The sequence below is a fragment of the Phacochoerus africanus genome, chromosome 12 (assembly GCF_016906955.1).
Source record: "Phacochoerus africanus isolate WHEZ1 chromosome 12, ROS_Pafr_v1, whole genome shotgun sequence".
Taxonomy (NCBI): domain Eukaryota; kingdom Metazoa; phylum Chordata; class Mammalia; order Artiodactyla; family Suidae; genus Phacochoerus; species Phacochoerus africanus.
The window spans coordinates 24,666,818-24,693,506 of NC_062555.1; the positions used below are offsets into that span (position 1 = coordinate 24,666,818).

Genomic DNA, 26,689 nt, shown 5'->3' on the forward strand with positions numbered 1-26,689 from the left:
GGGGAGCCAAGAAGATGTAGGGACTTGAAAAAAGGACCTTGCCTGACGGCAGAAAAACCCGAAGGCAGGTTTCTAACCAAGGAAGGGAGCTCACCTGAACGGTACAAGCCGAAGATGAGCTTCTGGTCAGGATAAAAGCCTGCCTGTAAGGTGCAAAATCAAGGGCAGGCTGAAGCCTGCCTGTACAGTACAAGCCAAGGGCAGGCCTCGGGTTACACAGCTCTCATGTTGATGCTGGTGGGGAAGAACTGGGGCTTTCCTGGGAAAACCATTTCCATGTTTGCGCCGGAGAATGTGGATTGTTTCTCGGGTGACCTAGTCTTTTCTCTTATTCACTTGTTATTCAGTTTTCCTCAGTCTTTCCTGATTGTTTACTTATTATTCTTATTTTCCATTTTTACTTTCCTGTGGTGATTTGTGATTTAACAAAGTTACAACAATAATATAATAAGAATTTCATCCTGAAGGACTTTCCCCTATTTAAATCCAACTTAGTTAAAACATAGTGTTTATCTACTAACTAGTTATATAGTAAACTTTAGAGTTAGGATTTTAATGAGGTCCATAAAAGTTAGACATATATTATTCATGAAACCTAGCTGTGAGTTTTGTCCTTGATTAAGTGATAGCTAGTTAAGTTGATTTATATTTTCTTACACTGTCTCCCTGCTATAACGCTTTAAAGATAAGCACCAGTCTAAAAACAAGATTTGTGAATGCCAAATTCTTGTGTCTGTGACCTCTTCAACTTGTAAAGACTGGCTGGCCATGGGATGATTTGTACTGAGTCTCCTCCTTTCCACATGATGTATTGTACCTAATTGCCCCTAAATTGTACCCACTAAGTTTAGTTAAGATAAAGATCTTAGAACATGATGTACAGCAGCTATACCATGTAATAGTTAACCAATGTACTTTTAACACTGTGATGTAATCTGTAGTGAAAAACTGTCTATATAATCAACCACTTATGCCAATAAAATTTGAGCAGTCCACCGCCCTGAAAGAAGGGACAAAGAGGCTGTCTCCATGTGCATACGCCGACGCTCATCCATCTCCTTCAGGGAAAAGTGTACACTCCCTGGCTGCCAGAGCTGGCCTCTGGCACTCCCGCAGCATATGGAGGTTCCCAGGATAGGGGTCAAATCGGAGCTACAGCTGCCAGACTATGCCACAGCCACAGCAACGCCAGATCTGAGCCACATCTGTGACCTACACCACAACTCACGGCAACGCCAGATCCTTAACCCACTGAGCGAGGCCAGGGATCGAACCCGAAACCTCATGGTTCCTAGTTGGATTGGTTTCTGCTGCACCATGATGGGAACTCCTATATTTTTACAGCTGTTTCAGTGACATTTGTTAGGAAGCATATTACTACTATTAGTTTTTTTAATTCTTTTTTTCTCTATTTTTCTACAGTCCCCTTTTATCCAAATGTAAGGTAAGAGATTGTTTTCTTTGAAAATATTTATAGGAAAAATGTTAGATGTCATGTTTGTTGGGTGAACTATTTTAGAGAGTAATGAAACCTTTCTCAAATTATTTTCAGCTTTCTAATATAATACAACAATTTCCCCCAAAGTTTTTTTTTTTCTTTTTTCTTTTTAAAAAACTTTTTAGATAGCAGCTGTACAAAAGTCCCTGGGAAGGAAATGCTTTACGCAGTTAGTAGTGTCTGAAGATCCAAAGGAAAGAGGAGCTACAGCCAAAGAGCCCGGTATGTTTTTAAATTAGAGAGGACTATAAGAGATGCCTGCCTCTTACAATATTTTACAACTGCTACATCTGAGTAGCTATGAAGGAGTCTTTTGCCTATACCTTTCCTATACAAAGAGTAAAATGAGATTTTTTTTTTTACATTTTTCTAACTATTTTTAGATATCTAGTAGTGGAAATTATAAAATCTAAATTCTTATAAAAACAAAATTATTGGAGTTCCCATGGTGGCTCAGTGGAAACAAATCTGACTAGCATCCATGAGGACATAGGTTTGATCCCTGGCCTCGCTCAATGGATTAAGGATCTGGTGTTGCAGCACTTGAACTGTGTTGTAGGTCACAGATGTGGCTCAGATCTGATGTTGCTGTGGCTATGGCTGTGGCCAGTAGCTACAGCTCAGATTTGACCCCTAGCCTGGGAACCTCCAGATGCCACGGGTGCGGCCCTAAAAAAAGACCAAAAAAAAAAAAACCAAAAAAACAAAACAAAATTATTTCATGTTTTCAGTTAAGTGATTATATGTATTGAAGACTATAACAAGATTATAGAAATAACCTCTGAAATAGAATTGGTCGTAGCATATTCAGACATCCTTTTCTATTTAAAAACCAATAATTATATAAATTTTACCAGATTTTTTTCTGTAAATCTAGATATTATCAAGATAAGCCCTGTATCTTGATAATTTATCTATAGTAATTTATTTTTGTCCTTTTTTGTGGATGGACTTATACTTTAATTTGTATATATCACTTCTAAAGCATTTATATATATATATTTTAACTTTTCATATTTTCATTTTATTTTTTTCTTAGTGTATGTTTATTTTGGGGGGAAGGGTTGTTTTATTTTGTTTTGGGTTTTTTTTTTTGCTTATTTGTTTTTAATGGCCACACCCATGGCATATGAAAGTTCTTGGGCCAGGAATTGAATCCAGGCCACAGCCAGGGATCTATCTGGTGCTGCCACAGAGACAAGCCAGATCATTAACCCACTGAGCCACAGCAGGAATCCAGTGATGTATTTTATATCACTTTGTATTTTTTGTCAAAAGTTAACGATTTTTAGAAACTTTTTATGTAGTAGTAATGTATGTTCATTATAAACACTTTAGAAAATGAAGAAAAATGTTTTAGGTGTTTGTTTTTCCTTGTATATGATTTTAGTATTAATTTATATTCCTGGGCCTGAGAGTCCAATATTGGACAGGCAGCATGAGGTGTTTTGACTGAGTTGCCTAAAGAGATATGATGATGATGATGTCATCAATTCCACTTGCCTTTTTCTCTCCTTTTTCTTTCTCCCCTAAATCTTACTTTATCCCCTCTTCCTTTTTTTGTTTTCTGTTTTCTTTTTATGGCCACACATGTGGCATATGGATGTTCCCAGGCTAGGTATCAAATCAGAGCTGCAGCTGCTGACCTGTACTGCAGCTTGTGGCCACCCCTGATCCTTAATCCACTGAACAAGGCCAGGGATTGAACCTACATCCTTACGGGCACTGTGTCAGCTTCTTAACCCACTGAGCCACAGCAGGAACTTCCTGTCCCCACTTAGAAGAAAAATTGGGGTTGCTTTAGTAGGTCAGTCCTACTATATTCTACTCATCCTGTCTCTTTTTCCAGTCACTTTTGTGCTGGAAATCAGAATACAATAAACCTCATAAAAACCTTAGAGGAAAAAGTTCCAAAATAGCCACCTAGTTTGGGCGTGAGCCTCTGTGTTGTGCACCTTGGGAAGAATGCTGTTAAGAACTGATTGTTTGAGTCCGACCCTGCCCAGCACTAGCCTGGCATTACTTCTGGCCTGGCCTCTGCTGCGAGATGGGTGACACAGAGAGGGACACTGAGTTGTCATGTTTAAGCTATTTTGCTTGGTGCTTTATTCACAATTGGAACCTGGGTCTCCTGGTTTCTATTTCTTTTTAAATTAAAGATATAATTGATTTAAAATGTTGTCCCAATTTATGTTGTATAATCAGCATACTTTTTTTTTTGAGAATCACTCCTTTTGTTGTATGTTTCATTAGTTCATATCTTTTCATTGCTGAATAGTATTCCATTTTTTGACTATACCACATTTGTTTATCCAGACACCCGTTGGTAAACATTTGGATTGTTTCCAAGTTAGAAATATGAATGAAACTGCTAGGAAGTTTTTGTGTGGGGGTGGGGGTTATATGTTTTCATTTCTCCTGGATAAAGAACTGAGAATGGCATCACTGGGTCATAGTAAAGGCACATGTTTAACTTTCTAAGAAACTGTCAAATAGTTCTCCAGCCATTATTACCATTTTATATCCCACCAGTAATATATGAGAATTCCAGTTGCTCCACACCCTTGCTGACATTTAATGTTGTCAGTCTTTTTTCTTCAGACATTTTAGTGGATATAAATGTCGTTGTCATTTACTTTTTGTTTTGTTGTTTTGTTTTTTTGTGTTTTGTGGGTTTTTTTGCCACAACTGCGCCATGTGGAAGTTCCCAAGCAGCTGCAGTGACACTGCCAGATCCCTAACCTGCTGCACCACATTGTGCTTTTAACTTGCTTTTTCCCTGATGACTGGGTGTGTATATTTTTAGTTAGGAATTAATTTCTGTAGAAGCTGTACTATTTTAAACTATTATTAACATTTCAAACTTAAAGTTCAGTTTTTTTAATCTGCTGAAATATTTATATCGAAAAGTTCTTTTTCAAGCCTGATATCACTCACGTTTCTACCTAATGATAATTAGTGAGATTCTCAGAAAATTGAAGGAATGTGTTAATTTATGAATGCTTTAGTCTCATATCATGAATTGCATGAACCATTTTTCCCTAAAGAGAATATATGGGAGAATAGGAGAGCAGAGAGTAGCTCAAAAGCATGTGCATTTGTAGAGCATGTGTTAGAACTTAGGTTGAATCTAACTTCTCATTTTAGAACTCTACCTCTTTATTTATTTATTTATTTATTTATTCATTTTTCAGGGCTGCACCTGCAGCATATGGAAGTTCCCAGGCTAGGGGTCAAATTGGGGCCTACACCATAGCCACAGCAATGCCAAGTCCAAGCCTTGTCTATGACCTACAGCACAGTTCACGGCAATGCCAGATCCTTAACCCACTGAGCAAGGCCAGGGATCGAACCTGCATCCTCACAGACACCAGTTAGATTCTTTCACACTGAGCCACAATGGAAACTCCCAGAACTCTACCTCTTTAATTTGGTATTTGCTAAGTATCTGTCATACACTTAGCTATTATTCCATTTTTTTCTTTCTTTCTTGGCCACCCTGTGGCATATGGAGTTCCCAGGCCAAGGATCAGATCTGAGCCTCAGTTGTGACTGAAGCTGCAGTTGTGGCAACACCGGATCCTTAACCTGCCGTACCAGGCCAGGAATCAAACCTGTGTCCCGGTGTTCCCAAGACACTGCCACCAATCCCCTTGCACCACAGCAAGAACTCCTATTATTCTATTTTTATTTCATCAGATTAGATTTTTTTTTTAAAGTATGTATTAAGTCAGTGCAGAAGAGATTAGTAAACTTAGCTCACTAGATCTTTAGATCTTTGGGTTTAGGGGAGCCAATTAATAGAAACTCATGTTAATATTAAGAGAAATATTAATAATAAGCTTTGTACTATGATACATACTTGTGGAAAATTCAGAAATTATTTTTGTTAACCATAGTGGTTCAAACATTTACTTCCACATTTTCTTGGAACACTGTTAAAATGTCAGAAAGGAATCCTTAAAGGCAGAAAGCCAGAAGGACAGAACTGGCAAGGAAACAGCAGCAGATGTGACATCTAGAAAATTTTGGAAGCTGGAAAGCAGATGGATGGGTGGCACCAGGCTTAATATACCAGAGAAAGCCAAAAACTAAATGTCTACAGGGAAAAAGTTGTTTTCTGCCTGGAAGGGTTTGGGAATTGGAGTCATGGAGGTTACCTCCAAATGTAAGGATTTGGAGTTGGGCTAAAAAGACTGTACAAGAAGCATTTAGACCTTCATATTCCTGCTTTATTGAGCAGGAGGCCCTATGGAAAGCTAGGTACAGTACAACAGTGTTATGAGAGAAACTGATTTCTAACCTGGAAAACTTTACCCAACCAAAGTTTTAGTCAGAGGTGAAGGAGTAAAGACTTTTATTTTTATTTATTTATTTATCTTTTGGGGGCTACACCTGTGGCATATGGAAGCTCCCAGATGAGGGGTCAAATTGGAGCTGTAGCTTCCGGCCTATACCACAGACACAGCAACACCAGATCCAAGCCTCATCTGTGACCCACACCATGGCTCACAGCAGTGCCGGATCCTTAACCCACTGAGCCAGGCCAGGGATCGAACCCGTATGCTCATGGATACTAGTCAGGTTCATGACTGCTGAGCCACAACAGGAACTCTTAAGAAGGATGTGTTTTAAAATTGATGGATTATCTGTTCATACATATGCCATAGTTGTTCATCTGTCAGAGTCTGAAAATATTTTTTAATGAAATAATGAGGCAGTTATAAACACCAAGGAAGACAAAGCATAAAGGAAAGAGGAAAATGTATCATAGCACACAGTGTGGGTCAGTTGTGAATAGTATTTACAAAGCCATAGTAATGTAAACATTTGAATGTTATTTGCCCCAGAAATGTGTTGAACTGTACTAGGAACAAGAGAAAGGGAAAGAAAACATCGCTCTGGGGGAAAGGACTGTAAAGAACCATGCGAACTAACCCTCTTCCATAGTAGGAAGTCAGTGGGCCGTCTCGAAAACTACAAGTCAATAAATAGCAATATAAATCTTACCTGGAAATAGAGGGTACATGTGAGAGGAGACAGCTACAGGAATTGAAAGGGGCTACCTCTAGAGAGCAGGAATCAGACAGGTGGGAGAGTCAAGCCAAGGACTTGTTTTTATGACCTGGAGGGACGTATTTTAGCTTTTCCCCCAAAGCATAATTTGAGATAGCACATTATAAAATAGCATACATTATGTTTGATTTGGAGACCGAATATGTATTAAAAATATTACTTAGATTTTATTGGCATCAAACATAAAACTATAGCTATTCTCCTAATGTAGTCTGGAACTCTTGCCCTTTGCGTCTTAAATGACTACATTTTCTTTTCATATTTTGTATTGTTCCTAATGGTGGAATGAAGCAACTGCTTTTAGGTTAGTATCTTATAAATAATACATTGTGCTCTGTGTAGTCTTTGTTATGCACCACTTAAGTGGGTATCTTGCTTCATTAGAAACAGGACTTAAGTAGTTCCCGTTGTGACTCAGCTACGAACCCTGCTAGCATCCCTGAAGATTCGGGTTTGATCCCTGCCCTCAAAGCAGTGGGTTAAGGATCAGGCGTTGCTGAGAGCTGCATAGGTCACAGACATGGCTCAGATCCCCTCGTTGCTGTGGCTGTGGTGTAGGCCGGCAGCTGTAGCTCTGATTCGACCCCGAGTCTGGGAACTTCCATATGCTGTGGGTATGACCCTAAAAAGCAAAACAAAAACAAAAGAAGCAATACTTAAAATGATTGTATCTTGTCTAGTAACTGTAGTCAACCACCTCGATTTCTACTCATATCATGGCATCTCAGACTGATTCTCTAATTTTTAAGTCACTTACAGCTATTAAGTGGTCTCATTTTGATTCTTTGTGACTTAGTCCTCTTCAGTTCCTAACTTTCCCTTAACACTTAAGTCTCATTTTATTTGAAGTTCTTCTTTGTCCACCAGCTCTGCAGGGGCTTGGAGCATGGTGTGCTGTCTGTTGAAGCTAAATTACTGCACATGACTGAATCCAAAGTGTGGGGAGGCATGGTTGCTCCAGTAGGACCAGCTGAGGAGGAGCTTATTTCCAAGTCTCCCTCTTAGATATTTACGGTCCCGTAGGTAACTGACCCTCAACTAGAGTTCCCCTCATGTGGGGGTCTCTCTGCCTTGTGTTTTTGCTACTTACTCTCTGAATTCTATGGATATGTTTTGAGGGCTGTCTTCTTCTTCTTTTTTTTTTTTTGGCTAGCCTCTAGCATGTGGGAGTTCCTGAGCCAGGGATTGAACCTGAGCCAGGGATTGAACCCGAGCCAAAGCAGTGACGTTGCCGCCTGCCCAACCCTCTGAGCCATGGGAGAACACCTGAGGACCGACTTCTGAACCTTGGGGTACTGGGAACTTGTGGAGGAGACCTTCCCATCCGGCTTGGCCCTTTGCTCTGATCTCGAAGGGCAGACCAGTGAGCTCAGTGGTCAGGCAGACAGCATGATGGGGAATAAAACGTCTGTGTGTTTTCTTACCATCTTCCAAACTTTGAGTGATTCTTTGAGGTGGGACAAGAGGACGAGTACTGTACTCTCCCTCCAAATGCCTTCTGTTTTCCCTGTCCTCTCTTCATCTGATGTTCGAGTCAGGATGTTGGGGGAGGTAGCACAAACTCTAGTAAATGCAGCAGTGCAAAGTCAAGGTGGCTAGCCGCTGGCCCTGATTCCCTGAAGTCAGAAGATGGCATTTAGGTACTACCTTTTCTTTGGTATGGTATGGACCTCCATTGCCAATTGGTAATTACCAATATAAGTAAAGTACCAATAAATGAAAAACCAGGTGAAATATAATCATCACTATAGTTCATCCTTGATTATAACCTTTGGCCCATTATGTGCATAAATTAAACCGTCTATGAGAAAGAAAAAGTTAAAGCTCCGTGGTAGTTGGGGATTCCTAATGGACCAAAAAGTGAATCATGAGCAAGCTTCTCTGCTGTCTACTGTTTTATGCATTTAGTATATATTTTGTGAAGGCTTTAATTAATCATTTATTTTTGCTTTTTAGGGCCACCCTTGTGGTATATGGAAGTTCCCAGGCTAGGGGTCGAATGGGAGCTGCAGCTGCTGGTCCACGCCACAGCCACAGCAACATGGGATCCGAGCTGCGTCTGTGACCTACACCACAGCTCATGGCAATGCCTGATCCTTAACCTACTGAGCAAAGCCAGGGATCGAACCTGCATCCTTATGGATACTAGTTGGGTTCGTAACCTGCTGAAACCACAATGGGAACTCCCTGTGAAGGCTTTTGATGGTTAGGTTTTAAAGTGAAAGAAAAATAGTTTAAATTGGTATTACTTAAAATAGAAATTGAAAGAAATGTCAAAATTCCAAACCCATTTCTGCCTGGTACCTTTTACTGTCTTGCTTTTAGAAATTATAAGTACTTTCAAACACATTAATTAAAGATGTTGTTATTAAGGATATTATACTTAAACAAATTTGAACAAAACAGACTTATGTTCCTTAATTTAGTCTTAATAGATCAGAACTGGTATTGTTTTTCTTATATATTACTAAGGTTCATCATGTAAAAAAATATGTGTTTAATATATCATGTCTTAAATACACGGAAAATAATTTTCCTACATTTTAAAGTATTTATTTCACTATAGATGGCCAATAAAGCTCAGAAGAACATCTTTTAAACCTTTGAAAAATGACTTTTTCAATGATAGTGAAGACTAAATTATATATTCATGTTCTCAGCATGTTTTTGAATAATCCCTGTTAATTCTTATATGTAAAGGATTATTTGCTGAATGTTTAGGATATTTTCTCTACCTAAAGATGCTATTATCCAACAGGTAGAATTTTCATTTCAGAGGTTTAGAATAGTGTTCTGTCTCACATGTGTTTATGTCCTTTCTCTTCCCTCCTGTACAAAGTGCTGATTTGAATCTTAAAACAACTTGTTTTCCTTCGTCTTCAGAGAGTGAAACCTGTCTTGGCATGGATTCAGGGAAAGAAGGCCAACATAACAAAGAGACCAGGGAGAGCAGTCCCTGCTGTAATCAGGTGGACAGGCAGGCAGATCCCCCCGGCCTTGTGGTAACTGCAGGGAAGAGCCACACGGAGGAGCCGCTCTGCAGCACTGAAGCCACGCTGGAGCTCCACGCCCAGCCCTTGGAGTCTGCCGGGAGCAGGTCTAGGCCACACTCTGCCGAGAATGCTTGTGAGGACAACAGCCGCCTGCAGCTGGCTCACACCGAGGCCGGCCAGGATGTGGCCGGATCAGAGGGCACTGCTGAAGATCCGAAGGTTTCCAGTGAGTCAGGGATAGTGCCGTTGATTTTACCAGGCTCTGACCATATACCTCCTGTGTTGATTTCTGAAGGTAAATATTCACAGACGCGAAGAAAGGAACTCCATTTGCCACTTCAGGATGCTTCCGAGGCGTTGCCCACAGATCAACTTGAGAATAATGAATTAACTGAGCTGCAGCAACCTGATCTCACAGACAGTGATGGAAAATCACCACAGAGGCAGACTGACTCACAGGGCTCTGAGAATGTACTTTGTGAAAATAATCAAGTCTCTGACTTAAGTACAGTGCTTCCAGAGGTGTATATGGCCCCAGAGGAACAGGGAGATAAGGACGACCAAGTCAGCAAAGAAACCGAAGACTATCTAAACAGCCTTTTGGAAGGATGCTTAAAAGATTCTGAAGATTCTCTTTTATGTGAAGATAACCAAGAAGAAGATTCTGATCTTCAAGATCTTTCTCCTGAAGAAGCATCCTACAGTTTACAGGAGAGCCTGCCTTCTGATGAAAGCTCTCTTTCTCTCGATGATCTTGCAAAAAGGATAGAAATTGCAGAGGTAAATTTGAGATTTCATATAAATACAATTAAAAGGAAAATGAAATTTGAAACGCATGTATACTAAATATTGTCTTGTTTGTCCCTGGCCTCAAACATGAGGGGAAATTTAGTTAACATGAACTTTTAATCATTAGTTTTATTTATTTAATGTATAATCATAATGTTTATACCTTAAGAAATTATATTGCATGTGTATAATTTCCAGTTCAGTGAGCATTATGTATACTATTTTTTATATTCTTGTGGTTTTTATTTGGCAGTCCTGGGAATTATGACCAAGACAAGATTATTTACATTCTTACAAGGAAATCTTGTTTTTCTTTTCATATCTCTAGAATAAAATGTAATATACTCACGTTTCTTATTAATGTATTTTTTAATTCTTTAAAACAATGAAGGAAACATTTTAAAATACAGTAAGAGTAGGGGATACTGAGTGGATTCATAAGCTCTACGTTTGAACAAACTTAATGCTTAATACTTGACTAAGTTAAATATTATAAATAATTCAAATTTTAAAGTTTCTCTAAACAATAATTAAGCTAATCAAAACCAACAAGGAGAGCAGAGGAGAGTATCATGATAACTGTCCTCCTTTGCTGGATAATATAAATTTTTTAGGTTGGGGGGGATGCGGAAAGCCATACCCAAACTGTAACGCCTCAGGAAGGCAGCCTGGCATAGTGGAAGGAGCAGAGTCTGATAGCCTTAGTTCAAATACTGACTATACCAGCTACCAGCCTTATGGAGCTACGATTTACTTCTCTAATTCTGTTTACTTCTCTGAGAATTGGGCTTCTTCTTTGTCTTCGTCTTATAAAATTTATATCCATTGTTTTCAATTTCCGCATTATCACGAAAAAAAAAATCAAGTAGAAAATGGAAACGTAATAAAGCCTAAGTAGAGAACAGAATACACATGAAAATGGAATCCTGTAAAACCTTTTTAAGAGAATTACTGTTACATGACTAGCTTCCTTTATTGCCATTTATAGTTGATTCTCCATCAATTATGATTTTTTCCTTTTTAATTTTTTCTTGACAAAATTAGATAAGGTAGTCATTATTTTGCTTATTTTAACCAGCTCTTTTTATTGCCATTTACAGTCAGTCCTCCATAAATTATGGCTTTTCTTCTTAATTTTTTTTCTAAAATCTATTTTTTTTTTTTGGCTTTTTAGGCCACACCCGTAGCATATGGAGATTCCCAGGCTAGGGGTCTAATCAGAGCTACAACTGCTGGCCTACGCTATAGCCACAGCAACATGGGATCCAAGTGGTGTCAGGGACCTACACCACAGCTCACAGCAACACTGGATCCTTAAACCAATGAGTGAGGCCGGGGATCAAACCTGCATCTTCAAGGATACTAATCAGATTCATTTCTGCTGAGCCATGATGGGAACTCCACTTTCCTTACTTTTTATACATGAAGGATGCTTCCCTTTCCTAAAAGTTCTGTTAAATTGTGCTATCTTAAGAACCTCAAAAGCGGAGGTGCCTATTGTGCCACAATGGAAACAAATCCAACTAGGAACCATGAGGTTGTGGGTTCAATCCCTGGCCTTGCTCAGTGGGTTAAGGATCTGGTGTTGCCGTGAGCTGTGGTGTAGGTCGCAGATGCAGCTTGGATCTGGCATTGCTGTGGCTGTGGTGTAGGCCGGCAGCTATAGGTCTCATTTGACCCCTAGCCTGGGAACCTCCATATGCTGTGGGTGTGGCCCTGAAAAGACAAAAGACCAAAAAAAAAAAAAAAAAAGAGCTTCAAAAGCTTCACATGACTAACAAAATTAGTTTACTTCCCTGTGATAACGCCAAAAGATTGTTTTTGAATACATTCTTCTCTATTCTGAAAAATATACTTTGATAAAATCTGCCTATATCAGGAAAAGTTTTTTTTTATTTTTTAAATTTTTTAAAAAACTCTTATTTTTTTATCTTTTTAGGGCCGCACCTGTGGCATATGGAAGTTCCCAGGCTAGGGATTGAATCAGAGCTGCAGCTGCCAGCCCATGCCCCAGCCACAGCAACAGGGGATCAGCAATGCCAGATCCCTGACCCACTGAACGAGGCTGAGGGTCGAACCCACAACCTCATGGATACTAGTTGGATTTGTTTCCTCTGTGCCACAGTGGGACCTCTTAGAACCTTCTGATGGGGAGAAGGATGACAGCCCAGAATTGCAGCTGAGTTTGTCTCCAGAGAAGCTATGGAATCTAAGTGGCTTCTGTGCGGTATCATCTCTATCTCTTGGCTGGACTCAGGGAAGTAAAGTTACATTAAGACTTGCCACTGTGACATGCCCTTACCAGATTAAGATGGGAGGCTAGGAGTATGCAGTAGGATTTTATGAAATCATATAGTTAGTCATTCTATGGGTCTCAAACGAGGGGCTTAGAAACAGCAATCGTGGTGTTCTTGAATGGCTCTTTGAAGGCCAGCAGGGGAAGTCCAGCCTTCTCACAACAGAGGAAATACAGTCTTCCAGTAACATAAGAGGCTTCATGGAAAGTGCTTGACCCAGAATTTCTGTGTCTAAAAAGCCCCAAAGGATTATCCAGGGATTACCTATCTTTTCTTTGTGCCAGATGGTTTCCTCTTTGCCTTTCTTTTTTATCCTATTCTCTAAATTTTCTAATTGATGAATGCTTCTCTTATTTGTCATGTCTCTTGCACCTAGCTCCCTTTCTTTTCCATTTTAATCATTCTTTTAATTTACCTCTTTACTCTCTGTTCCTGGATTTTTGCAATAGCTACTTATAGTAATAAGTTTTCTCCTCCTTCATACCATTTTCTCCTGCTCCAAATGATCTTACGTTAGCCCTATATAAACTTAAGGTCTCAAACTGACACCCAAAGGGGCCAGTCAAGTAATAGGAGTAAATGAAAGGACTTAGTTGTGGAGTGGCACGGAGAGTGTGCTAGGGATGGATCTAACGCACAGACTGTTAGTTTGAACCTCTGCTGTAAAATAATGTTTGCTTGTCAGTCTCTTCCCATGACTCTGTTTGGCTCCAGGATAAAGGCTGTACTGCTTGGCCTGGTATTCAGGACACCTGGTAACCTGGCCCACGTTACCTTCCCAACCCCACCTCCTACTGTTCCTTTGTTCTCAACTGTATCTTTCCTCAGCCTGGCCTCCCTGCTTCCATCTCGATAGACCTCAGATATTGTCACCTCTGATTTTTACCTTCTGTGTTCATCTGCTCTGGAGTGAACTCTTTTTCATATATTTATTTCTTCTCAGCCCTCAAGGTCTAGGCAGATCCTTTTTAGCGTGTAGAATGCCAAGCACAGGGCCTGCCATTGTCAGTACTCAGGAAATGCTGGCCACTGCCATTCTTTCTTTTCCTTCCTTCCTTCCTTCCTTCCTTTTAAAAACACAGTGCAACTAGCTTTTATATTTACTTATTTTTGCTTTTTAGGGCCACACCCATGGCAGATGGATGTTCCCAGGCTTGCGGGTGGAATCTGAGCTACAACTGTCAGCCTACACCACAGCTCATGGCAACACTGGATCCCTAACCCACGGAGCGAGGTCGGGGGTCAGACCCAAATCCTCATGCATACTAGTCAGATTTGTTTCCACTGGGCCACAACCGGAACTCCTGCCATTATTTCTTCATCACTGACATCTGTAATGTTTATTACTTTGACTTTGAAATAAGGGAGGGGCTTGAACACCATTCCTCCTAAAGTTCTGTCTGCCTTTATAATATTCCCTGGTTATTTTAGGACAAACACATGTGTGCACACCCTGCCTTCCACACGAAATTGCAAATGCCTTAAGGATGAGGATCCTGTTGAATATGTTTTTCTATTCTCTACAAAGTCTACAAAGTCAGCGCAGCCACCTCTACACAGCAACCCTTGACCCAACTTCTTTACCCCCTTTTTCCTTGTTTTTTTTTTCTTTTTTTTAAAACCTAGTTCATTTAGAAAAATAAATCACCTTTAAGGACAGATGTAATTTTGATTATTTAGAAACTAAGGAGACCCCAGTGAACACAGATCAAGTCCCTGCTTTCCTGAAGCTTACTCTCTAGAGGAAGAGACACATAATAAATAAGTTCACGTAAAAATAAATGGTCCAGTTTCATATATGGTGGTGGCTCTGAAGCAGTTTCAGCAGGGTGCAGGGGTGCAGAGAGACTGAAGTGGTGGAAGGGCAGGGGAATAGAATAGGGTCCACCATCCAGGGTGTCAGCAAAGGCAATGGGAGGACCAGCACAAGGGCCAGCACAGCTGGAGCACAGTGCACAGAAGAGCAGTAGGACATTCAGGTGGAAAAGGCAAGCTTGAGCTGGGTCCTCTAGGGACTTGTAGACCAGGGTGAGGGACTGGACTTAAATCTACATGGTCATAGGATTTTGAAATGGATTATGAACAGAAGGTGTGACCTCATTTGCTTCCTGGCTACTCAGTGGAGTCTAGAAAAAATGGAGGCAAGAGCCAAAAAAGGGAGACTAGTCCAGGAGTTCCCGTCGTGGCTCAGCGGAAATGAACCCAACTGGTATCCATGAGGATCTGGGTTCAAGCCCTGGCCTCACTCAGTGGGTTAAGGATTCATTGTTGTCATAAGCTGTGTGTAGGTCGCAGAGGAGGCTCGGATCTGGTGTTGCTGTGGCTGTGGTGTACGCTGGCAGCTGCAGCTCCAATTTGACCCCTAGCTTGGGAACCTCCATATGCCGGGAGTGCAGCCCTAAAACAGACAAAAGGGGTGGGGTGGGGAGACTAATCTATTTATTGCAGTTATTCAGATGAGAAATAATGAAGGCCTCAGTAGCAATGGCTGTGGTGAAAATACATTTTTGAAGAAAGAACCTACGGAATGTGCTAATGGATTAGATACTGGGTATGGTGGTGAGGGGCACTTTTGAGAGGAAGGGAATCAAGAGTTCTGTTGTGGAGGCTACCTATTTAAATGATTTACTGCTTGTTAAAACCTGGGGTGGTTATCTTGACATTCCTACCATTTCTTTTCCTCTTTCCTACTTACTAAATTGCCGCTTTAAGCAAACAAAAACTATTACAGGAACATGAGGTAGTATCTAATCTAGGAAGTTAGATACAGTATAAAATTTATGTTTTTATTTATTTATTTATTTGTCTTTTCTAGGGCCGCACCCACGGCATGTGGAGGTTCCCAGGCTAGGGGTCAAATCGGAGCTGCAGCTGCCGGCCTGCACCACAGCTCACGGCAGCACCGGATCCTTAATCCATTGATAGAGGCCAGGAATCAAACTCGAAACCTCATGGTTCCTGGTTGAATTTATTTCTGCTGCACCACAATGGGAACTCCCAAAAGTTTTTTTAAAAAATAAAAATAGGAGTTCCCGTCGTGGCGCAGTGGTTAACGAATCCGACTAGGAACCATGAGGTTGCGGGTTCGGTCCCTGCCCTTGCTCAGTGGGTTAACGATCCGGCGTTGCTGTGAGCTATGGTGTAGGTTGCAGACGCGGCTTGGATCCCGAGTTGCTGTGGCTCTGGCGTAGGCCGGAGGCTACAGTTCCGATTAGACCCCTAGCCTGGGAACCTCCACATGCCGCGGGAGCGGCCCAAGAAATAGCAAAAAGACCAAAAAAAAAAAAATAATAATAATAATAAAATAAAATAAAAAATAAAAATATAGGAGTTCCCTTCGTGGTGCAGTGGAAACGAATCCAACCACGAACAATGAGGTTTCGGGTTTGATCCCTGGCCTCGCTCAGTGGGTTAAGGATCTGGCATTTCCGTGAGCTGTGGTGTAGGTCGCAGACACAGCTTGGATCTGGCGTTGCTGTGGCTGTGATGTAGGCCTGCAGCTGTGGCTCCGATTCGACCCCTAGCCTGGGAACCTCCATATGCCTCGGGTTCGGCCCTAAAAAGACAAAAAGAAACAAACAAACAAACAAACACTTTTGTTCTTTTTAAATTGACCTTTAAAAAATTCACCATCCAGTGTACTTCATCATTTGTTTGTCTACTCTCTCCGTATTGTGGTGTTCTAAAATGTAGCATCGTAGGGGTCAGAGGTCACCATACTGTTCTTTCTAGAAGGTGGCTTTCCTCCATCTAGGGGCCTCCTCTTGCTCCAGCTGTGACTTGTTAATTTGCTATAGTAGTAACCATGACATTAATCTGTGTCTAAATTAACTGAATGACACAAAGAATCTTTTCTCTAAGCATCTCCTCCACAGTCTCTAGATGGACAGATTGAGCCATTAGTTTAATTAACTCTTATTAATTCAGGTGATGTATAAGATAAGGGTTTGTTGCTATAAAAGTGCCCTGCAAAGACAAACTTACTAGGTTGATTTGAAAGTTCTGTTCAAATCACTTTAATTGTCATATATATTACAACAAATGACACTAAGGAAAATTTTAATAATCACAGAAAATAAGATCATTTCACATTATGGAAATGGCAAGAGGTGTAATCTTGTGTTTGTATTCAAACTCTGCCAGTAACTGGTGCTACAAATGTAAGCAGGTTATTTAAGGTTCTCAGCTTGGCTTCTTCATCTGTAAAATAGGATTGATAATGCCTGTGTCATTGAGTTGTAAAGATTAAGTGTAGCATATTATGTAAACGTCTTTACATAAAGTGTGCAGATTCACTAAATTATAGTTCTTATTATATTACCCAAATCTAAAGGACCAGGCAGAGAACCATTTCTTGTTCTTTCAGTGAAGTATAATAGTGGAAAATTTGACATATGTTTCTCTGTTGAAATTGCTGGCACTTTAGCTATTTATTTATTTATTTTATTTATTTTTTTTGTCTTTTTGCTATTTCTTTGGGCCGCTCCCACGGCATATGGAGGTTCCCAGGCTAGGGGTCAAATCGGAGCTGTAGCCACTGGCCTACAACAGAGCCAAAGAAACGCGGGATCCGAGCCACGTCTGCAACCTACACCACAGCTCATGGCAACGCCAGATCGTTAACCCACTGAGCAAGGGCAGGGACCGAACCCGCAACCTCATGGTTCCTAATCAGATTCGTTAACCACTTCGCCACGACGGGAACTCCCTAGGTATTTATAATATACTATATGACTTAGGAATTTAATCCTCAAGTTAGTTGGGAACTAAGCATGTGTTCTTGTTCAAAATTTACCAACCTTGGGGAGTTCCGTTGTGGCTCAGTGGTTGACAAATCCGACTAGGAACCATGAGGTTGCAGATTCAATCCCTGGCTTTGCTCAGTGGGTTAAGGATCTGACGTTGCCGTGAGCTGTGGTGTAGGTTGCAGACTCAGCTCGGATCCCACATTGCTGTGGCTCTGGTGTAGGCTGGCAGCTACAGCTCCAATTCGACCCCTAGCCTGGGAACCTCCATATGCCGCAGGAGCGGCCCTAGAAAAGGCAAAAAGGCAAAAAAACAAACAAACAAACAAAAATTACCAACCTTGAGGTTCTGGATTGAGCAAAACCTAGATCAGTAAAAGAATATTATTTGGTATCTTTTTTGTTTGTTTTGGCTTTTTTTAGAGCTGAACCCACAGCATATGGAGGTTCCCAGGCTAGGCATCAAATCGGAGCTGTAGCTGCCAACCTACGCCAGAGCCACAGCAGCTCAGGATCTTAGCTGTGTCTGCAACCTACACCCCAGCTCGTAGCAACGCCGGATCTTTAACGTACCAAGCGAGGCCAGGGATGAAACCCACATCCTTGTGGGATCCTAGTCGGGTTCATTAACCACTGAGCCATGAAGGGAACGCCATTATTTGGTATCTATTTTCTCCTTTAATTTGAGGGGCAGTTCTCATAGCAAACATCTCTGAATGTTTTCCTTGTCACATTATGAGTTCCCATGCCAGCAGAGTTGATAGAATATTGTTTTTACAACCAGTTCATTCTTCAAATGCTAGTTAAGATGATCATTGGTGTTTGAGGGGAGGCGCAGAAGATCTGTTTATTTACAAATATGCAGGGCTAGGTCAGATAGATGTTTTGTTGTTTATTTTAATTCTGCACTTATTCATAGTAGAGTACCACCAATAGCAATTACATTAATTACAGCTTTGACATTCTTTTTGTTCTCAGTGGAAAGGCTTGGTATGAAAGGAATTGAAGTCGGAAACTAAATTTAGTTTTTAAAGCTTTATTTTTTGAGATTTAAAGTTTATTGATTTTTTTTTAATATTGACATTATGTTAAAAAATTAAAAGGTACAGAATTGTTTTGTTTTGCTTTGTTTTGGTCTTCTTAGGGGTGCATCCATGGCATATGGAAGTTCCCAGGCTAGGAGTTGAATCAGAGCTACAGCTGCAGGCCTACGCCACAGCCACAGTGATGCCAGATCCGAGCTGCATCTTCCATCTACACCACAGCTCACAGCAATGCCAGATCCTTAACCCACTGCGCGAGGCCAGGGATCAGACCCAAGTCCTCATGGATACTAGCCAGCTTCGTTACCACTGAGCCACGAAGGGAACTCTACAGATGTGTTTTTTAAAGAGTAGTTTGAAGAAAACACATTTCTATGTGTCCCACCTCAACCTACTTAGAAACCTACTGAAAAACACTTGGCAGTCTTGAATGAGAGCCCAGACTAAGACCATGGCCTGGTTTTAACTTACTTGCCCTTCTACCATAAAATTAAAGGAAGCTCTACCAGTTATTTCTCAATTTTTTTTTTTAATTTTTGCCTGGTATCGTACTTAGGAATCAATGTGTGAGGGGTCATTTCTAAGACCTTTGCCCACAACTCTTGCTGAACTGAAGGGACCACACCCACCTGTCTTCTAAGAGTTTCCCCGTTGGCTTGTATCTCCTATACCTGACCTTGTCCCGCCACCCCTATAGACTACTCTAGGACCAGAGGGCAGTTAAAAAAGAAAGCTTCCTGGAAAAGATCCCTGAGCGAGATTGAAAGGAAATCATGGAGAGCACAGCACGTTCCTTCAGTTCAGACCCTGGAGCAGGCCTGTCTGCTGAAACAAAAGGTTCGTGTGGGAGAGAAGAAGGAAAAGAAAGTAAAAGTTTTGGTTAGATTTTTGCCAAGAGTTAAGTGTTAAGTCAGGGGACAGTGTCAAGACAGAAGTATCGACTCACCCCACACAACTGTAATTTCTCATACTTGACTTCTTTCCTCTTTTAAAAGTTTGCCAGAGTTCATTGCCCTCCATAGTAACTAAGATGGGGCCACTTGGGAAGGCTTGTATCCTTAATTGCATGGCTTTCAGAGCCAAATACCCCAGATGAGGCCAAGCAGAGGCTGAGTATAGCTACCTTACGTAGGACTAGCTTCTAAGTCTTGGAAGCAACATTCTCTATCTTTCCACATGGTTTCAAGAGTTTCTCTAGGTCTTTTAACATCCATTTATTCCTATTTGCAATTTACTATTGGGTCTGTTTCTTGAATTTGCATATTTCAAACTCATAAAGATATGAGTTCACAGTAATGCAACTCTGGGGCTCATCTTCAGAATTGTTCTTATATATTTTGCATTGCTTTTTCTAAGTAGTTAAAGCAACTTGAAAACACATGTGATGGGTGAATTTACTCTTGGTAAATGCACTGTTTTATTTTATGGAGAAAATAGTGAATGAATCTATGAAAATTCCCCCTTAACATTTACTAAAAACTTAAAAATTCGGTGATATAGTTTTAGTAGTAATATACTCACTAAAATTAATTTCAATTTTCCATCTTTTGCTCTTTAAAAACTTATTAGGACTTCCTTCCCCCCCGAAATACCCAGTTTCAACAAGGTACTTATAAAATCAGTTTTCTTCACTGTATGAAGAGGCTCTTTAATGTTGCTTTCTAAAGAAAGATTTGAAAGACTATTCCTTTGCATATTTATACTTATCATTTTACTGTCACTAAAGTACTTTACCTTTCTCAGAAGAAATGCATCATCTGAAACACGTATTTCCTATAAAAAGAATAAATTGCCGGCGTATTGATTTTTTTTTTTTTTTTGAGATAATGGCTTCTATAGACCCATGTTCAGGGAAGCCAGTTCAGTAGAAGACTATTTGTCCCTAAAAGTTATTTGTCCCTAAAAGCCTTGAGTTATAAAAAGAACTAATAGAATCTATAATATTTCTGCATAGCTCATTATCAGAGAAGACCGGCTAGAACTGAAAGTTAAGTGTTTTAAACCATTGATCAGATAAATGACGTGACAGGCAGTCCTCACCTTATAGTGATCTGACGGCAGCATGTCACTGACAGCTACAGTGTTAGGCCCACAATGCCCAGTTGTGTCATCACCTGCTGCTGGTCCAAGCGGGCATCTCACAAGTCAGCTTCTGTGAATCAACCTACTGCTTAGGGGGGCCTTTGATAAGGCCCCTGTTTCCCAGCCTGGCTCTACCAAGTGATGGTTTTCTCTTTCTCCCTCACTTTGGAGTCTTTTCACTCCTAAATGGCAAGGGTTTCTGCTTTTGTCTTTGTTCTTAAATAAAGGGTTGGGTGGATGGCGTTCCCGCCGTGGCGCAGTGGTTAACAAATCCGACTAGGAAACAGGAGGTTGCAGGTTCCATCCCCGGCCTTGCTCAGTGGGTTAAGGATCTGGCGTTGCCATGAGCTGTGGCGTAGGTTGCAGATGCAGCTCAGATCCTGTGTTTCTGTGGCTGTGGTGTAGGCTGGCAGCTACAGCTCCAATTAGACTCCTAGCCTGGGAACCTCCATATGCTGAGGGAGCGGCCTTAGAAAAGGCAAAAAGACAAAAAAAAAAAAAAAGAGGTTGGGTAGAGGCAGAAAAGAAGTGTCCCAATTGAAAACTGAGAAGTCAACAGAGGAAGAGGTGGAGGTGGGGGACTAAAGAGATGATAGAAAGTAGATTTTTTTTTCTATGAAAAGCCAAATATTGAATATTTTAGACATTATGGTTTGTTGCACCTATTCAGTTCTGCCATTGTAGCTGCCATACGCAGTATGTAGATGAGTGGGTTTAGCTGTGTTCTAATTAAATTGTGTTTACAAAACTTGGCAGTGGGCCTTTTGCCTCCTGGCCATAGCTGACCAAACTTTGCCTACTACAGGGTAATATGTCCCTAGTAAACTGGGTTTGAGAGATATTCTAGAAGAGAAGTCCTTAAAATATTTAGAACACTAGCGCATTATTTAGTAAATGCATAGTTTTTCAGAGGAACTGAGGACAACAACTCATTTCGATGTTAAAGTTGGTATCACATATATTTTGCCTCACATATTCATTTCTTAAAAATTGCTGATGAATGAAAAAACCAATAGTGAATGATCAGCCTCTGTTATAAAGCAAATCCCATCACTAACGGTGAAAGAAGGAGGGACCATAAGGAATCCTTGCATCGATGACTTAACGGGGAAGTGGAACTATGAATTGGGGTGGTTAAAGGAGCCCGGAGTTCCAGTCCATAGTGTCACACTGCCTGGCCCTGGAGTCAATTCAGGGCTTTAGGAAAGCAATCAGAGTTTTAGACATGTATATTTGGCAGTCATCCGAACAGAAGTGAAAGTACTATTCTGTTAGATTCTGAAGATTTTTGATTTTTTTTCCATAGGAATTGGATAAACCCTTAATAGAAATTCAAATTGGGAGTTTTCATTGTGGTGCAGCAGTACAAACCCCACAAGTATCCATGAGGATGCAGGTTTGATCCCTGGCCTTGCTCAGTGGGTTAAGGATCCAGCGTTGCCATGAGCTGTGGTATATAGGTCGTGGACATTGCTCGGACCCCGCATTGCTGTGGCTGTGGTGTAGGCTGGCAGCTGCAGCTGCGATTCAACCCCTATCCTGGGAACTTCCATAGGCCACAGGTGCAGCCCTAGAAACAAAAAAACAAAGAAACAAACCTGTTGAACTGAATCAGCCTTCTTACAATTCCGTGTAAAACATCATTGGTATGTCCACCGTAATATAACAGACAGGTCTTATCATCTGTGACAGGTTGTTCCTGCCGAAGGACTGGTCTCAATATTAAAGAAGAGGAATGATACTGTAGGAGACCAACCAGCCCAGATGCAGCAGAAACCATCTAAGCGAAGAGTGAGGTTTCAAGAAATAGACGACAGCTTGGATCAAGGTAAAGTGTTGGGCCCTGCGTCTGGCACAGTGATGTGCAGTGTTTGCTGGAAGAATGAATTGATGTACAGTAAGATGTTTGGTAACAGGATTCGTAAGGAGAGTGTCACATTATCATCTGTAAAGAAACACAGAGCATCAAACTATCGTCAGTTCTTAGGTAATCCCTAAGCATTTTGTTCACTCAAATAAGTGAGCAAGTTGCAAACTTCATCTCATTGCCTTCTTGTCCTAGAAATAGTCCTCAGTGTTCAGGGCTCATTGCAGTTTCCTAGTTCAATGTTCTGTTTTCTGGTTTGGGTTTTTTTTTTTTTTTTTTTCATGAGCCTGCTACTTTTGTCTTTTCAGTGGCAATTAGTTCTCCTTCTCTTCCTTCTTTTTTTTTTGGCCATAGCCACGGCATATGGAAGTTTGCGGGCCAGGGATTTAAACCCAAGGTGCAGCTGTGACCTATACCACAGCTGCTGCAACACCAGATCCTTTTAACCCACTGCGCCAGACCAAGGATGGAACCCATGCTGCCACACGCTGGATCTGTAACCCACCGCACCACAGCAAGAATTCCATTCCTACTACTACTTGATCGATGTGGAAAATATATATGGATTACAAATATCATCTCTTTGGTGATTTCTTCTTGACTCTATAGAAAAAAAGTGTCTCCCAAGAGCAGTTTAACATATTGCTATTGTTCGATATTTTTTTTCTTCTCCTGAGCCTATATTTCAGATGGTCATTACATTTACCTAAGGCCTTCATAAATCAGGGTGAGTGTTTGAAATATAGCCAGGAACCTGTCAGTATCCTTCTCGTGTTTACAAAACAACTGCATTGTTAAAACAACTGTCAACATGTGGATGTGCTTTCTTAGTATGACATAAAGTGACAGCATTAGAGGTTTCTTTTTTTTAATTTTTAAAAAATTTTTTTTTATTTTTTGTCTTTTTGCTATTTCTTTGGGCCGCTCCCACGGCATATGGAGGTTCCCAGGCTAGGGGTCCAATTGGAGCTGTAGCCACTGGCCTACGCCAGAGCCACAGCAACGCGGGATCCGAGCCGCGTCTGCAACCTACACCACAGCTCACGGCAATGCCGGATCTTTAACCCACTGAGCAAGGGCAGGGACCGAACCCGCAACCTCATGGTTCCTAGTCGGATTCGTCAACCACTGCGCCATGACGGGAACTCCAGAGGTTTCTAAATTTTTATAGTTATAAAGGTGGTAGGAGCCTTATGAATAATCTGTTCCCCTCCCCCTCATTTTACCTCTGCAAATGGCTTATAATTATCATAGTCTCATCCAGATAAAGTGTTCGATTCTTTGTTTGTAGAATTGGTGCTGAATCGTTGTATAGTCGAGGAAGCCTGGATTTGGAACTGACATCCCTCCTTCACTCAGTAGCATTTCATCTTGGACTAAGTCACGTTACTTGTGCTCAGTAACACCTCTGCCTCTCAGTGTTGGACAGCACAGCTCTAAACAGTTTCAGTGCATGTAGAAAAAACCAAAATAGATGTTTTTAAATACATTGTAAACATTTGTATATAAATATATGCTAATGAAGAAAAACTGGAAACATAGACAAACTAGATTATTAACAAAGATAAGGGGGTGGGACAGAATCATGCTAAGAAAAGAAAAGATGGTAAAAATACTGAACTGACAAAAACCATAAAAACCCCCAAGGAACACAACATGAATGATATGATCATATTTGTTCATGTGTATAAAAATTATATATATGCATGCATTAAGTATAAACTATTAAATCTGTTAATGTCTATTAACTATTAAAATCTATAAAACTATAAATATGTAGATTATGTATGTAATCCTGCCTCTATAAAAATCCTGAAACCCTATGTGTTTGATAAAGAAGGCTGCATATCACATTTAACAGTGTTTGCCTCTTGGTTGAGAGGGGAATGTGATTGGGTAGGAGTGAAAGAGAGAGTCCCTTAGACTCTTAGATACGTTCATGTTTAAATTTTTACAGGGAGAATATATTCTCATATTACAGTAAAATCTTGCAAGTAAATTCTGTTTGGCTTATGTTGAGTTCTAGAATTTTTGTGTGTGTGTGTGTTTTTTTAATCATAAAAGCAATATATGCTAAAACTCAGTAGAGAAGCAAAAAAGTATAAATCCTTCAACCCTCTCTTGGGCGTTCGCTCCAGGTATTGATTAAAGTTTCAAAACATCCTTCCAAAACACATTCTGCTGGAATTCCCATTGTGGCTGACTCTGATTCGACCCCTAACTTGGGAACTTCCATATGCCATGGGTGTGGCCCCCCCAAAAAAGAAAGAAATCACATTCTGTATATATGTATGCATACATGTGTGTGTAAACACTGATATATACATGTGGGTTTTTGTTTGTTTGGGTTTTTTTTTTTCCTTCTGTTTTTGTCTTTTTTGGGGCCGTACCCACAGCTTGTGGAGGTTCCTAAGCTCGGGGTCTGATCAGAGCTGTAGCCACCAGCCTACGCCAGAGCCACAGCAACGCGGGATCCGAGCCGCGTCTGCAACCTACACCACAGCTCACGGCAACGCCGGATCGTTAACCCACTGAGCAAGGCCAGGGATCGAACCCGCAACCTCATGGTTCCTAAACGGATTCATTAACCACTGTGCCACAACGGGAACTCGTAAATGAGCTAGTTTTAATTTTAGCACTCACAAGCTCCACAGGTGTGTATCTCTGTAGTAACTAGTAAGTCCTTGTACAGTCTTTAGGTGCACTAGCTTTCTGTCATTGACTGTCCATGCAGAGCTAATATTAGAAACGCAGAGCTGTCTTAATCAGTGAGCAGATAGCAGATACTAGGACTTAATTTTGTGTCAGTTTAACCTTACTCTGCTCTTATGTTTGCAGATGAAGTTGGAAGTGGTTCCTGTATTTTACTGGTCTTGCTGTGCATAGCGACGGTTTTCCTTAGCATTGGAGGAACTGCATTATACTGCACTTTTGGTGACTTGGAGTCACCTGTTTGTGTAGACTTTGCAGACAACGTGGACTTCTATTACACTAAGTTACTGCAGGGAATGGCAGAATTGAAACACTGGATCTACCTCTCCTAGCAGCGTTCAAGTGGGACCGGCATGCCGTCATTGAGAATCAAAGAGTGAAACTTTCTAAACAGCTTTTATTTCAGGAATTCTGTAACATGCACCTCCCCCCCTTCCCCAGCGAGGAACCTTGAACGTCAGAAACAGCAGTGTTAAGAGGCAATCCAGGGGAACTCTTAGAACAGTCCACCTCATGAGGCAGGTGCTGATCTGAGCACCATGGACAGAAGGACTGTTCTTTGGAGAGCATGTCCTCCGCCTCCTCGCTGCTTCCTGGTGTCCTGAGCTACACTGAGCAGAATTTAACAGGGCAGCGTTGGAGCCAAACCATTTGTGGCTGCCTTGAAAAGCTAATGGTTAAAGGACACTTTTGGTTTACATTTGTTGGTCCAAAGACATTGCTTCCAGCCATCATGCAGTACATTTGTGTGTCATGAAAAAGCGTTACTTTATGATTTCAGTGTCTTTTTTTAGTTCACCTTGGGAGCTATGTATTTTAGGCTTTGAGCACTCTTTCCAGATTTGTTTTCCATTTGTGAAATGGTTATGTGTTTGTGTGCACGCGTGTGCGTGCGTGCGTGGATCTTTTAGACATTTATCATGAGCAAATACCCACCATAGAATAACAAAGATTATTCTTTTCTTTCCTTTCCTTTTTTTTTTTTTTTTTTTGCTTTTTAGGGCTGCACCCACAGCATATAGAGGTGCCCAGGCCAGGGATCTAATCAGAGCTACAGCTGCCGGCCTATGCCACAGCCACAGCCACAGCCACAGCAAGCTGCGTATGTGACCTACACCATAGCTCATGGCAACACCAGATCCTTAACCCACTGAGCGAGGCCAGGGATCGAACCCACAACCTCATGGTTGCTAGTCAGATTCGTTTCCGCTGCACCAGGGCAGGAACTCCAAGATTATTCTTTTAACATGACTCTAGATGTGCAGGTACAAATCTTTCAAGAAGGCATAATTGTGGAATAGATGAATTGTAGAAATCTTGGCCCCCAGTTGAGGAACTGTGTCAGATCTATGACAATTAATATGATTCACTAGCCAGAAATTAATCACAGGCCTAGAGGTAAAATTAAAGCGCTCCCTCTGAGTCTCAGGCAACCAAGTTTCATCATGGATTCAGTGCTTCCTGATATAATGAGTGCTGGACTCAACTCAGTTCATTAAACTCTTATTGAGCACCTATTATGTTAAGAACCAGAATACAAAGATAAATAAGATATTAGTTCCTATTCTAGATGTTTTAATTCTGGTC

At 40.9% G+C, this 26,689-nt stretch overlaps 1 protein-coding gene across 2 annotated transcripts in view; it reads left to right on the plus strand.

Annotated features, from left to right (window-relative positions):
* Window positions 1-26,104, plus strand: part of CNST (consortin, connexin sorting protein) — a 91,051-nt gene extending 64,947 nt beyond the window's left edge. The window contains exons 7-11 of one of the 2 annotated variants that reach the window (XM_047754596.1): window positions 1,423-1,444; window positions 1,624-1,720; window positions 9,458-10,347; window positions 22,216-22,351; window positions 25,229-26,104. In XM_047754596.1, coding sequence (XP_047610552.1) covers window positions 1,423-1,444; window positions 1,624-1,720; window positions 9,458-10,347; window positions 22,216-22,351; window positions 25,229-25,434 — 1,351 coding nt within the window. In that variant the 3' untranslated portion in view covers window positions 25,435-26,104. Of the gene's footprint in view, window positions 1-1,422; window positions 1,445-1,623; window positions 1,721-9,457; window positions 10,348-12,481; window positions 13,104-22,215; window positions 22,352-25,228 lie in introns of those variants that run through there. The other variant, XM_047754597.1, reaches the window with a different exon arrangement.
* Window positions 26,105-26,689: the final 585 nt, after the last annotated feature.